General features: G+C 41.4%; 1 protein-coding gene across 5 annotated transcripts in view; it reads left to right on the top strand.

Annotated features, from left to right (window-relative positions):
- SPEF2 (sperm flagellar and cilia associated 2) overlaps positions 1 to 13,161 on the top strand; it is a 188,520-nt gene that overhangs the window by 118,732 nt on the left and 56,627 nt on the right. For all 5 annotated transcript variants that reach the window (XM_081520872.1, XM_081520873.1, XM_081520875.1 and 2 more), the window contains 3 exons: positions 1,604 to 1,755; positions 4,612 to 4,792; positions 10,359 to 10,524. In XM_081520872.1, coding sequence (XP_081376998.1) covers positions 1,604 to 1,755; positions 4,612 to 4,792; positions 10,359 to 10,524 — 499 coding nt within the window. The remainder of the gene's footprint in view (positions 1 to 1,603; positions 1,756 to 4,611; positions 4,793 to 10,358; positions 10,525 to 13,161) is intronic.

The following is a 13,161-nucleotide window of genomic DNA, read 5'->3' on the forward strand; positions in this document are numbered from 1 at the left end:
TTGGCTTATCCTTTCCTGTATCAAAAACAAATCTATTGAAACTATCTTTGTCTTTTGTTGTAGACTACAATGCAAAGCAGACATTTATTTTTTCCAAACTCAATATGGCAGTACAAGACTGTTCCTTGATGTTTTATTACATAAATAACAACATTACTTGCTTGCTGAATATAGGGACCCCTTTATAAATATTCTGTCATGCTCCTCTGTCCATGGGACTCTCCAGGCAAAAATACTGGAGTGGGTAGCCATTCCCTTCTCCAGGGGATCTGCCCCACCCAGGGATCGATCCAGAGTCTCCCACATTGCAGACAGACTCTCGACCATCTGAGCCACCAGGGAAGCCCCTATAAATATCCTGAGTTAGGTTCAACAATGGCCTTTGAACACCAGGTGAGTTTTGTCCTTTTTAGAAAAGATTCTTTCTGTAATGAACTAGCTGTTGTGGAATACATCTGCGTAAAAGCTTCCATCTTGAGAGTCCCTTGGACTGCAAGGAGATCAAACTAGTTAATCCTAATGGAAGTCAGTCCTGAATATTCATTGGAAGGACTGATGCTGAAGCTGACGCTCCAATACTTTGGCCACCTGATGGGAAGAACTGACTCATTGGAAAAGACCCTGATGCTGGGAAAGAGTGAAGGCAGGAGGAGAAGGAGATGACAGAGGATGAGATGGTTGGATGGCCTCACTGATTCGATGGATGAGTTTGAGCAAGCTCTGGAAGTTGGTGATGGACAGGGAAGCCTGGCGTGCTGCAGTCCATGGGGTCACAAATAGTCAGATGTGACTGAGCAACTGAATTAACTGAACTGGTTTAAGCAGCCCTACTAACAAAAGCAAAGAACGAAGGTCATGGTTACACCACCAGAGAGAAGCACCGATGTGCCAATTGATCTGACATCTAATAGGAGGGCAGGTTGGAAAACTCATGGTCTGTTTGTGTAATTGACAGTGTGCAGGATCTCACTGCACATACGTGTCACAATTACCACAAACGGAAACGGCCTGCTGGGAGGCAGTCACTCAGGAATAGCTGATGCTCCTCTGTGCTTTTCCATTTCCTGTCCCTCAAGATGCCTACTGGCAAAGTTAGCAGAGGCATTTTGTTTTGAGCTTGGAGGAGTGACCTCCCTTCTGTTCATGTTGAGCAGGAATGGAAACTGTGAGAAAAAAAACTGTTCATTATCACTTCACCTCACCATTTGTTAGTTCTCCACAGCTACATTTCATAGTCCTACAGGACCAAAACCTAGTGTTATTTTGTGTTTCAGTTTTTTTATAGCAGTATATGTATTTATATTATGTATTTTATGTGTACTTTTAGTATTTCCCAAGTCAACTAACGTGTTGTGTATGATGAAACACACTCAAATGCTTGTTAATGTATTGATTGATTGAATATAGGGCACAACGAATTCCTAATGTCAAAATAATGACTAATATGCACTACTTCAGACATCATACTATCTTTTGTAACATTATTAAGAGGCATGGAAATGTCATCTTGTTAAGTGGATAGTGTTTACAGAGCTTATATGGAAAATATATGTAGATTATCTTGTTCTGTCTTGGGTATTAACATTCATATTTGCTATTAAAGGCAGAACTGAACCGTTTCCAAGATACAAAGAGACTCCTGCAAGATTATTACAGGGCCATGGAAGGTAAAATTCCAATGGATGACACTAAGAGATTCACTCGAGTCCCACTGGTCCAACTGGATAGTAAAGATATTTTGGAAAGCCTGCTTAGGTAAGGCAGACTATCATGTTGCACTGTAACTAGTCTGAACATAAAGCTTTGTGATTTTAAATTGAATACCACTATAAACCCACACTAATCTGCTAATCCAAAATCCAAAAAAAAAGGTCTGAAAACTGAATTTCTTTTCTAACTTTGACAAAGACTATTGATATGCATTATTTATTCTACTTATCTACTCATTGATTACTCATTTTTGCTGCAGAGATATAGTGTGTTTTGTTATGTAGTGCTTCCACCAGCCTGGTGGGGATAGTAGGGAATATATAGTATATACAAATTATGAATTCTGAAACACTTTTGACCACAAGTCTTTCTGGTAAGAGATCATGACTCTCTACCACTTTTATGAAAGGTCCCCTGCTGTTCTGTGTGTATGGGTATGCCTGTGTGTGACATCATGTAAATGAAACTGCAAGGTATTATGTGTCTTCTTTTACAGTATAGGAAACGGAGAAACAGTAAAGACTCAAACTTATGTGGTTATGACTTTGTGAGACTGAAACTTCTTAGTGATCTAACATCAGATTCCCACCAGAGTGAAAATAAACTTGGTGGTAAAGGTAGAATAAAATTTACATTTTTAGCCAATTACTAGTTATATGTAAGTAAATTAAAACAATTTATTTGGGAAAGTCACCCGCAACTCTCTTAAGCCTTGGTTTCATTATCTGCAAAGTAGGGTTGTTGTGAAGACTGCAGAAAATGAAATCCTCAGAACATATAGCACTATGTCTGAGGGTCAGAAAACTTGAGACCTAGTCCCAGTGACTCTCGATAAGTGGTAACTATTATCTTTATTGCATGATATGACAACGCACTATTCTTCCTCACATGCAGTTTTAATTGTGAGTATCTCTTGTTTTACCCTCCTGTATGCCATCAAGGATTTGAAATGGCCTGGACACAACAGGATTTCACAGTGATCTGAGGCCCATTTCTCTGTAGGCTTCTTCCATCTAGCCCCATCATATCCCTGTCAGGACCACACATAAGCAAGAAAACACAAAGAGGAAAATCTGTACCCTCTTTTTGACACAAATACAAGGTAAATGTTTTAACTCAGCCAGTGCTGAAAGAGAACATTGCAATTAAAAACAATAGAAAATTTCCAAAGTGATATTAACCATCAAGAGTCACCAAAAGAGGCCAAGTTTCGATGTCCCCAGTAGCAGTGCATTATGTTCTTAGCACAAAATAGCAAGTCAGGCATAATGGGGAAGCTGTTAATGTTGGTTAGTAGAATGAGATGGGCAAAAGAACAGCCAGTTCTTATTTTCTGCAAAACAACTCTGCACCAATCTCAACCTCAAATCACTGCTGTAAGTATCTCCTGGAACTCTCAGCCAATGGATGTGTCAACTGGCCAACCAACCAGTCAACCAGTCTCCTTAACATGTGTAGGGAAATGAGCACAGCATCAAGCATTTTCACATAGTTTGTCTATTTTATTCCTCCAACAACTTAATAGTAATAATAATGGTATTAACTAATAACAAATAATGTATAAAAATAATAGTAATAATAACATTATTATATTTGTATTCTTCCAAGAGGAATGGAGTCTCAGAAAGTCAAGTGACATGCCCCAGTTCATATCTACTAAAATATCTACTGATAGTGAGAGAACTGGCTAGACAAGAATTTTTCTCAGTAGATGAATTCTAAACCCAGATTCCTTTTTTAAATGATATGCCGCCACTGCAGTCCTCCAAAGCAAGGTATTCAGAAATTCCCGTTGCCCCATCTTAAACGTCTAGAGATAATCACACAACCTTTACCTTAACTGGCTAGACACATGAATCTAATATGTCCCAGTGACTGAGACTGAGCATTACTTGATTATTAAAGTGTCAGCTGGCCTTGTGGGTAGGTGGGTACTGAGTCATAAACACATGGCCTCCATAGGTACCATGTACTGTCAAAATTCCAAACATTGTGATAATCAAACAGCCAGCTTCATAAAATCTCGTCTGATGCTTCAAAACATGACCAAGCAAGTGATTTGCAAAAATTCACAGCCAGCTTTCTGCATCACTGCTCCATTCCCCAGCAACTTGAGTCTGCCAAGCTAAACGCTTGCTCTTCTCAAGTTTTAGCTAAGGCATCCTGGGAGCTCCTTTCTGCCCAAGCTGAAAGCCCTTCCTATGTTCTATCACTGAGCAGGATCCCAGTCACAGTAAGTATTCTGATCTGTGGATCACTGCCTGCAGTTAGCCTCTGAGATCCTGGGATCCTTCAGCGATTGGACATTCCCAGGGGCAGCTCTAAAATCTCCACACAGGGGCAGCAGCAATATGGTTGAGAGCAGGGGGAAAGCTTAACTCTGTGTTCTCACAGCACTTTGCGAAACAGTTCATCGCATCTATTCCCAAGGTTGGGGGAGGGCTGCTGGTGCTCTCAAACCTCAGTGAGACACCCCTTGCAGACCTCACATCTATTACAATATATCCCGCTTTTAACTGTTCATTTCCGGAAGCCAAGTGCGAGTCATATTAAAGAAGTTATGCTTAAATCTATTTGGTTCACTTTTTCATGACTGATTTATTCCTTGTCGGAAGTTTATATCCCAGATAAATTCCAAAATTGAATTTATTCATAAAATTGCCTTCCTCATAATTACCAAGAAGTAGTCCTAAAGATTATGTTTTAGCATTGCTTGTCTCTAGTTTCCTCTTGTTAATAAGAGTCTCTGGATCATAAAAATTTGAATACAGCCTTTCATAGACTTTTCTCCATCTAAAGGGTTCTTCTTAGAACAAGAGAACAAAATTTACCGAGTAGCATGGCCACAAAAATAGAATTCTGTTAAAGTCTTTATATTTCTTTTTTGTTGATTTTCCCAAGAATACCCCTGGTTCCTCGAAGATCCATTTCTCCAGAGTCAGCTTTATCCAAACCAAAAACAAAAAACATCCTGAAGGGCAAGATCGATTACACACTGGAAAGTGTGGAGTTAAACTTTGAGGCTGATGAGAAGATGGTGATGGATACGTGGCAGCAGTCTTCTTTGGCAATATCTCACATGGTAAGCAATGCTGGTTATTATATTTTCTTTTAGTAACACCCATTCATTGAATTCCAAAGTTGGTAATATGCTATGAATAGAAAATTTAAACAGTGTTCACAATATACATTTATATCTCCCAGAAGTTTTTTTTTTTTTTTTCCCTAAAAGAAATAAGAGAAACAGAGAGGCCAACTTTGCCATTTAAGAATGGGACCCAGTAGGGCCAGACTTTTAAAGTCAGGAATTCAGCCTACACTTTCTTTAAGTCTTAGTACTACCTTCATTACCAACCAATTGGTTGTTTGTTTCCTGAAGCCCAAACCTTCTGTGATCATATGCTCTTCCAATCCTTGTAGCAGTTATTGTCTCTCCTACTCTTGACTCTTAGTGTCTAGATTATTGTTTATAATTTTTATCTCGTTAATGTTTTCCTGAATACTTAACAATTCTAAAACTTTCTGTATCTGCTACATCTAGCATAATGCCCACATCTAACACAATATTGAGTCCTCAGTACATTCTTGAGATGCTTCTGCTGCTATGCTGGTGACATTGATGTTCATATAAATGATGATGGCAGTGGCAATTAGCTGTAGTTTGCAAAGACCACAACTACTAAGTACCAGAGAGTAGGAAACCAGATCTAGAAGTTCTAAAAAGAGAAGTTGATTAATTATTATTCTTTGTTTAATTGAAGATAAACATAATTTACAAGTCTTATGCATCCCACTAAAATTACCTAGGAAAATAAGTTTTAAAATATTAGATTCTTAGAGAATATCATACAGCACCAAGAGCCCTGGCCATACCTCTTGGTTAAGCTGTGTGATCTCAGGAAAATCACTTAACCTCTCTTAGTCTTCAGTTCCTTATCTGTAACATGGGAGACATTCTACCTAGCCTTTCTTGAATGATTGAAAAGATCCAATGAAATAATGAATATGAAAGTTTTTTGGAAACTAAATATAATAGATCATTATGTTAAGAAATTTGTTGAAAGCTGTACCACTTTGCTTGCAGACTTTTGAAAACCATACAGAAAGCATAGGAGGAAGGATTGTTTAGTAATTGATATTCCCAATAATTACATTTGAATCCTGATTTTTATGACTTAACTCAGGTCTCCTACATTGCAGGCAGATTCTTTACCAGCTGAGCTACAAGGGAAGCCCAAGAATACTGGAGTGGGTAGCCTATCCCTTCTCCAGTGGACCTTCCCGACCCAGTAATCGAACTGGGGTCTCCTGCATTGCAGGCGGATTCTTTACCAACTGAGTTATTAGGGAAGCCCTTTATATTTCTAGTAAACTTCCAAATGATTTTGACATTAAATGACCTTAAGAGAACTTTCCCTGCTGGCTCAGACAGTAAAGAATCCACCTGCAATGCAGAAGACCTAGGTTCGATCCCTGGGTTGGGAAGATCCCCTGGAAAAGGGAATGGCTATGCATTCCAGTATTCTTGCCTGGAGAATTCCATGGATGGAGGAGTCTGGACCCCTACAGTCCATGGGGTCGCAACAAGTCAGACACGACTGAGCAACTAACACACACAAGAGAACTTTGAGTTTCAAATAAGAAAGGCTTGATTCAATAAAATGATGCAGGGAGAACAGGACCAGCTGAGATCAGGGCAATTGAAATGACAGCACTTTAGCCTGGGCTTTTTCTGTACACAGCAGCTTTACCAAGAGCTATCCACTTAGTATGTTATGTTAATTTTTAGCAGAACTTTCTTCTAATTAGCAGGTATGCAATGATTTCAAAGAAATCAGTCATGTTTAACACCCACTATGTCAAAGCATTATTTCTAGAGTTTCTTCAGCCTTACAAGCTAGATTACTAGGTGTACTGTGAATTATGTTAATTTTTGAAAGACACCCAGAGGTGTTTGAAGGAAGTGGACTAGAAAAATGCAGGTAATGATAATCACCATCACCATTATCACAAGGCTGTTTACAGAGGAGAAAAATCCAATTTTAAAGGAAATTACTATCTCATTGTGCCTTGCAAGAACAGATTCAAAAATGAATTGCTTGCAATTTAGGGGAGAATGTTAATAGTTTTACCAAGAATTTGAAAGTACAGTATATATCATGAAATTCATTTTTATCAAAAGAGCATCTGATTAAAAAAACACACGTACACACACCAAAAAAACTGCCTTGCTCTTTGAAACCTTTCCGCATCCCTCCGAGGTTCCGCTAATACCGAAAGAGCTGTGGGTGTGTGTGTGTGCTCAGTCACTCAGTCGTGTCCAACTCTTCATGACCCCATAGACTGTAGCCCACCATGCTTCTCTGTCTATGGAATTTTCCAAGCAAGAATGCTGGAGCGAGTTGCCTTTTCCTATTCCAGGGGATCTTCCTGACCCAGGGATCGAACCCGCATCTCTTGCGGCTCCTGCATTACCAGATGGACCCCTGCCCACTGCGCCAGAAGCTGTGGATATATTCTGTAGCATATGGTTATTTTAAAAGAAATCCTTCAATCAGTAAGCCTTTCTTGGGCATCTTCTATGAGTACTAACACAGATGCTAAAAGCTATGGAGAAAACTAAGACGCAGGGCTGGCTTAGCTCTTGGGAGCTCTCAGCCCATTTCAAGATTGGAGATGAGAATTAACAGTCATCAAACAGTTGAAGTCTTCCCTGGAGGCTCAGATGGTAAAGAGTCTGCCGGCAATGTGGAAGACCCAGTTTCGATCCCTGGGTCGGGAAGATTCCCTGGAGAAGGAAATAGCAACCCACTCCAGTATTCTTGCCTGGAAAATCCCATGGACAGAGAAGCCTGGCAGGCTACAGTATGGGGTTGCAAAGAGTCAGACACAACTGACTGACTAACACACGGAACAGTCGAGGACAGTTACATGCTGAGCCACGGTTGTGAAGTGTGTTAGGACCCTGCGGCAGGGATCTGGAGAGCACAGGAACTGGCTGGTCTATGTTGCCCATAGGACAGCAAATTTCTTTGAAGGTAAACATTAAATTGTGCCTTTTTCATCTTTCTGTTCACCTCTATCCAACTTCCTCTTTCTCCTCCAGGCCCCTAACCCAATTCTCCCCAGAAATATCATCAGACTTGGACACAGTAAGAACATTAATAAATAAACAAACTCCTTGGACCTCACCAGTTGCCTTACTGAGCTTTTTAAGTTTTCAGCCATGTGTTGCTACTGCCCCCATGGTGTGTGCGATGGGGGAAGGAGGTGTTCTTTCTCTCCAAAAGGGAGAAAGAAAATCTTGAAAACCTTGTCTCAGCTCTCATTTCTCAGATTGATACCCATAAATGCCCTTCACCTCTCCAGTAGCCATTGAACAAATTTTAGCAGGTCTAGTCTTTCATTTTTAATTTATTTTATTTTTAATTTTTATTTTACCCTGGATCATAGTTGATTAACAATGTTGTGTTAGTTTCAGGTGTGCAGCAAAGTTATACATATATACATTTCTATTCTTTTCCAGTGGTTTCCCTGGTGGCTTGGATGGTAAGGATTCCGCCTACAGTGTGAAAGACCTGGGTTTGATCCCTGGGTCAGGAATATCCCTTGGAGAAGGGAATGGATACCCACTTCAGTATTTTGCCTGAAGAATTCCATGGACAGAGGAGCCTGGTGGCCTATAGTTCACGGGATCACAAAGAGTCAGACATAACTGAGCTACTAACACATATACTTTTTCAAATTCAATCCCACTCCGGAATATATCCGGAAGATAACGTGGTTTGAAAGTTGCGGTCTATCTAACTGCAGGCACAGCTGCAGCTGCACATGCCCCAAAGCAAGGTTTTCCTGAGGCCCACAGAGCAGGGAGAGGGAGGGGTCCCAGCAGCAGCTCACCCCACCCCATTCATCAGCTGTTGTGTTGTGACCACGTAGTTAATCTCTTATACCAAGAAATCTGTGACAGTGAAAGGAGGGTACAGATATGAAGAAAAGCTCAAAGTCTCCCAGGGAGAGGAAGTTAAGAACCAGCAATGTGATTAGCTGGGGGACAGGTTGTCCTCCATGAACACTGTACATTCCTGGGGTGATGTCTAGTGTTAGGATAGAATGGGAGCCCAGGATTCAAGTGTCCCTAAACCCAGTTAATTCAGGGCATGAACTCCAAAAACTTGACTGAAGAACAAGACAGATTCTCACTAACTTTATGTACAAAGCACAGACATACATAAAGTACACAGGCAGGTACTCTTCTGCAGTATTCAGATTTCATGGAGGGGAATGTAGTTAGGAGAAACGGACTTAAAAACAATCAATCATGTGAAACAAACAACAACAACAAAAGAATGAGAAACGCTGATTTAGGGGAATGCCCCAGATTGAAAGCCAAGAGATAACAGGAACTTGGGGGAATCAGTTCAGTTCAGTTCAGTCACTCAGTCAGGTCCAACTCTTTGCGATCCCATGGACTGCAGCACGCCAGGCTTCCCTGTCCATCACCAACTCTCAGAGCTTGCTCAAACTCACAGCCATCAAGTCGGTGATGTGACCCAATCATCTCATTCTTTGTCATCCCCTTCTCCTGCCTTCAATCTTTCCCACCATCAATGTCTTTTCCAGTGAGTCTATTCTCCACATCAGGTGGCCAGAGGATTGGAGTTTCAGCTTCAGCATCAGTCCTTCCAATGAATATTCAGGACTGATTTCCTTTAGAATGGACTGGTTGGATCTCCTTGCAGTTCAAGGGACTCTCAAGAGTCTTCTCCAACACCACAGTTCAAAAGCATCAATTTTTCGGCACTCAGCTTTCTTTATAGTCCAACTCTCACATCCATACATGACTACAGGAAAAACCATAGCTTTGACTAGACGGACTTTTGTTGGCAAAGTAATGTCTCTGCTTTTTAATATGCTGTCTTGGTTGGCCATAGCTTTTCTACCAAGGAGCAAGTGTCTTTTAGTTTCATGGCTATAGTCACCATCTGCAGTAATTTTGGAGCCCAAAAAATAAAGTCTGTCAGTATTTCCCTTGTTTCCCCACTGTTTGCCATGAAGTGATGGGACTGGATGCCATGATCTTCGTTTTTTGAATGTTGAGTTTTAAGCCAACTTTTTCACTCTCCTCTTTCACTTTCATCAAGAGGCTCTTTAGTTCTTCACTTTCTGCCATAAGGGTGGTGTCATCTGTGTATCTGAGGTTACTGATATTTCTCCCGGCAGTCTTGATTCCAGCTTGTACTTCATCCAGCCTGGCATTCCATGTAACGTACTCTGCATATAAGTTAAATAACTTGGAAGAATAGTGAGCATTCAATCATAGGTCTGAGATTGAGAAAGAAATGCTTGCATGACTATGGAGCTTTCCAGGTTTGGAGGCAGCAATGAGGAAACAGAAAGACGTAAGGCAGGCAGGGCTTGAGAAAGTGAGTGGCTGCCACACAGATGGCCTCAGGAAGCCACATCTCGGGACAGAGACAGGTTTCCATTTAGGTGAAACATCAAAGTGTGTTCTGTAAAGACGCAGTACATGGCATGGTTGTTTCAGTAAAAGGAGGTTTCAGTGACACTGAGTGATGACTCCATCCAAATAGTTATCATCTTTCATAAATGTTGCACTAACTGAAATATTGCTCTTATACAACCAGGTGGCTGCTGAAATTCATCAGAGGCTCATGGAAGAAGAAAAAGAAAACCAGCCAGCAGACACAAAAGAAAAACCTCCTCAGGCGGCTGCAAATAAAAAAGTGAAAAAGGAGCCTCCGCCACCGCCACCACCACCCAAGAAAAAAAAAGAGGACAAAAAAGGAAAAGGTATTCACAGCTTTAGCATCCAGAACCATGGATGCTTAACCTCTCCTTGGTGGAAAATAAGTCCTTAACCAGGCACGTGAGCTACTAGAATGCTGTTCATTAGGTTTTATTTAGAGACTCAGGCTTCTGTAAGCTCAAATGTTAGTTGGCAAAGATTCTCCATGCCAGCCCCTTCTAAGTTGTTTATCCACATAACCAAGTGTATTCAGGGTGAAGTAAATCTCAAAGACAGTTTAAAACATGTGAAAAAAACCCCAGGATGACACTGTGCAATCTGAAAAGTATGTGTAAGGGAACTGACAGTAGCTGCCTTAATCAAGAGAGGGTTACAAGCAACAGGTGGTAGTTTAGTCGCTCAGTCGTGTCCAACTTTTTTGTGACCCCATGGACCATCGTAGCCCACCAGGCTCCTCTGTCCATGAAATTTTCCAGGCAACAATATTGGAGTGGATTGTCCTTTCCTTCTCCAGGTGATCTTCCTGATCCAGGGATGGAACCAGCATCTCTTGCATCTCCTGTATTGCAGGCGATTCTTTACTGCTGAGCCACCAGGGAAGCCCAAAAGCTAATTCTGTGTGGGTAAATTTCAGGCTTGAAGTGAAAGTGAGAAAGTTTTAGTCACTCAGTCGTGCTCAACTCTTTGCGACCATATGGACTGTAGCCCACCAGGCTCCTCTGTCATGGGATTCTCCAAGCAAGAATACTGGAGTGGGTTGCCATGCCCTTAGGTTTAATTCAGATCTCAGGTTTAACTTAATCTCCTGGAGGCCTCCTCCTGCCTAAAACTCTTTAAGATAGAGTAAAAAGAGGAAAGAAAACTTAAGTTGTGGGACACCTCCAATAACCCCGGGGATGAGCTCCACCACAGATATACTCTGCCCTCTGAATGTTCCCGCTTGTACATTTCTGAAGTGACTTGAGGCAAGAGAGGAAGAGAGGGAAGCATATGAACAGAAGTCCCTTCACTGATTGGTTTCTCCTGATGTGTTTGTTAGGTCCCCACCATGCAGAACACAATGAAGATGGGTCCAAGGGACACAATGGCGAACTTACATGAAAAATCAGAAACGTGGTCCCTGCCCTGACAGAACTGTAGTCTAAGGCAGAGACAGACATGTGACCAACCATTATTCTTTACACGGAGGTACAGGTCCCTGGGGTTGCCATGGGGTTGCAAAAAGTCGGACATGACTGAGTGACTGAACTGAACTGAACAGGTCCCTGGAGAGCACAGTCACCTCACTCCATCTGAGGAAGTAGGAAGTGCTTCCTGGGTGGAGTCCATCCAGGTATCTAGGGTGGGAGTTACAACAAAGCCCTGGGGATGGGGGAGGCGTGAGGTGATGGCCCCTGGAGCAGAGGAAAGAGTAGCACTACAATTAAGAACTTTGACCCTCGTTTGTCTCAAATGGTGAACATAAAAGAAATAATCAGCATTTGAAGGAAATGATTCAATTTACTTTAATGGAATAGTTAGTTGGGTCCAATTTCCTAATTTTACAGATGCTAATACAGAAACCCAGAGAGATTAAGGGCTCTTTCATCTGTAATTTATACTTACATCCACTACTGCAAATAAGATGCAACACATCTAATTACAAATTCTTTGTTAATATTTGTCTTCTTCCCAAAATTTGAACCCCTTGAGATCAGACCTGCAAGAGTTATTGAACTAAGTAGAATTGTATAAGCTGGGCTTGCAGCTAGAATCACATTGCCATTTCTTATGGATACATTCTCAGACAAACACTGACAAATCCTTATTTTCTAATTCTCATAGACTATCTCTGAAGTACATGTAGTTAAGTACTAGTTAAAAAACAATGAAATAGGGGGGTGGTCCTAAGATGGTGGAGGAATAGGATGGGGGGACCGCTTTCTCCCCCACAAATTCATCAAAAGATCATTTGAACGCTGAGAAAATTCCACAAAACAACTTCTGAATGCTGGCAGAGGACACCAGGCACCCAGACAGGCAGCCCATTGTCTTCGAAAGGAGATGTTTTATCATCAGTGCAGTATGGATGGAGAAGTCTTGAGGCTACTGTAAGAATAAGATTGAAAACCAGAGGCAGGAGGCTTAAATCCAAAACTGGAGAACACCAGAAAACTCCTGACTCCAGGGAACATTAATCAACAAGAGCTCATCCAAAAGCCTCCATAGCTACACTGAAACCAAGCTCCACTCAAGAGCCAACAAGTTTCAGAGCAAGACACACCAAGCTAATTCTCCAACAATGAAGGAACATAACCCTAAGCATTAAAATACAGGCGGCCAAAAGTCACACCAAACCCACAGACACCTCAAAACTCACTACTGGACACTTCATTGCACTCCAGAGAGAAGAGATCCAGCTCCACCCACCAGAACACGGACGCAAGCTTCCCTAGCCAGGAAACCTTGACAAGCCACTCGTCCAACCTCACCCACAGGGAGGAACCTCCACAAAAAAGAGGAACCATAAACTTCCAGCCTACAGAAATGCCACCCCAAACACAGCAATCTAAACAAGATGAAAAGGCAGAGAAATATTCAGCAGGTAAAGGAACATGATAAATGCCCACCAAACCAAACAAAAGAGGAGGAGATAGGGAGTCTACCTGAAAAAGAATTCAGAATAATGATAGTAAAAATGA

This window comes from Giraffa tippelskirchi, chromosome 8 (assembly GCF_054371585.1).
Source record: "Giraffa tippelskirchi isolate mGirTip1 chromosome 8, T2T-mGirTip1v1.2.pri, whole genome shotgun sequence".
NCBI classification, from domain to species: domain Eukaryota; kingdom Metazoa; phylum Chordata; class Mammalia; order Artiodactyla; family Giraffidae; genus Giraffa; species Giraffa tippelskirchi.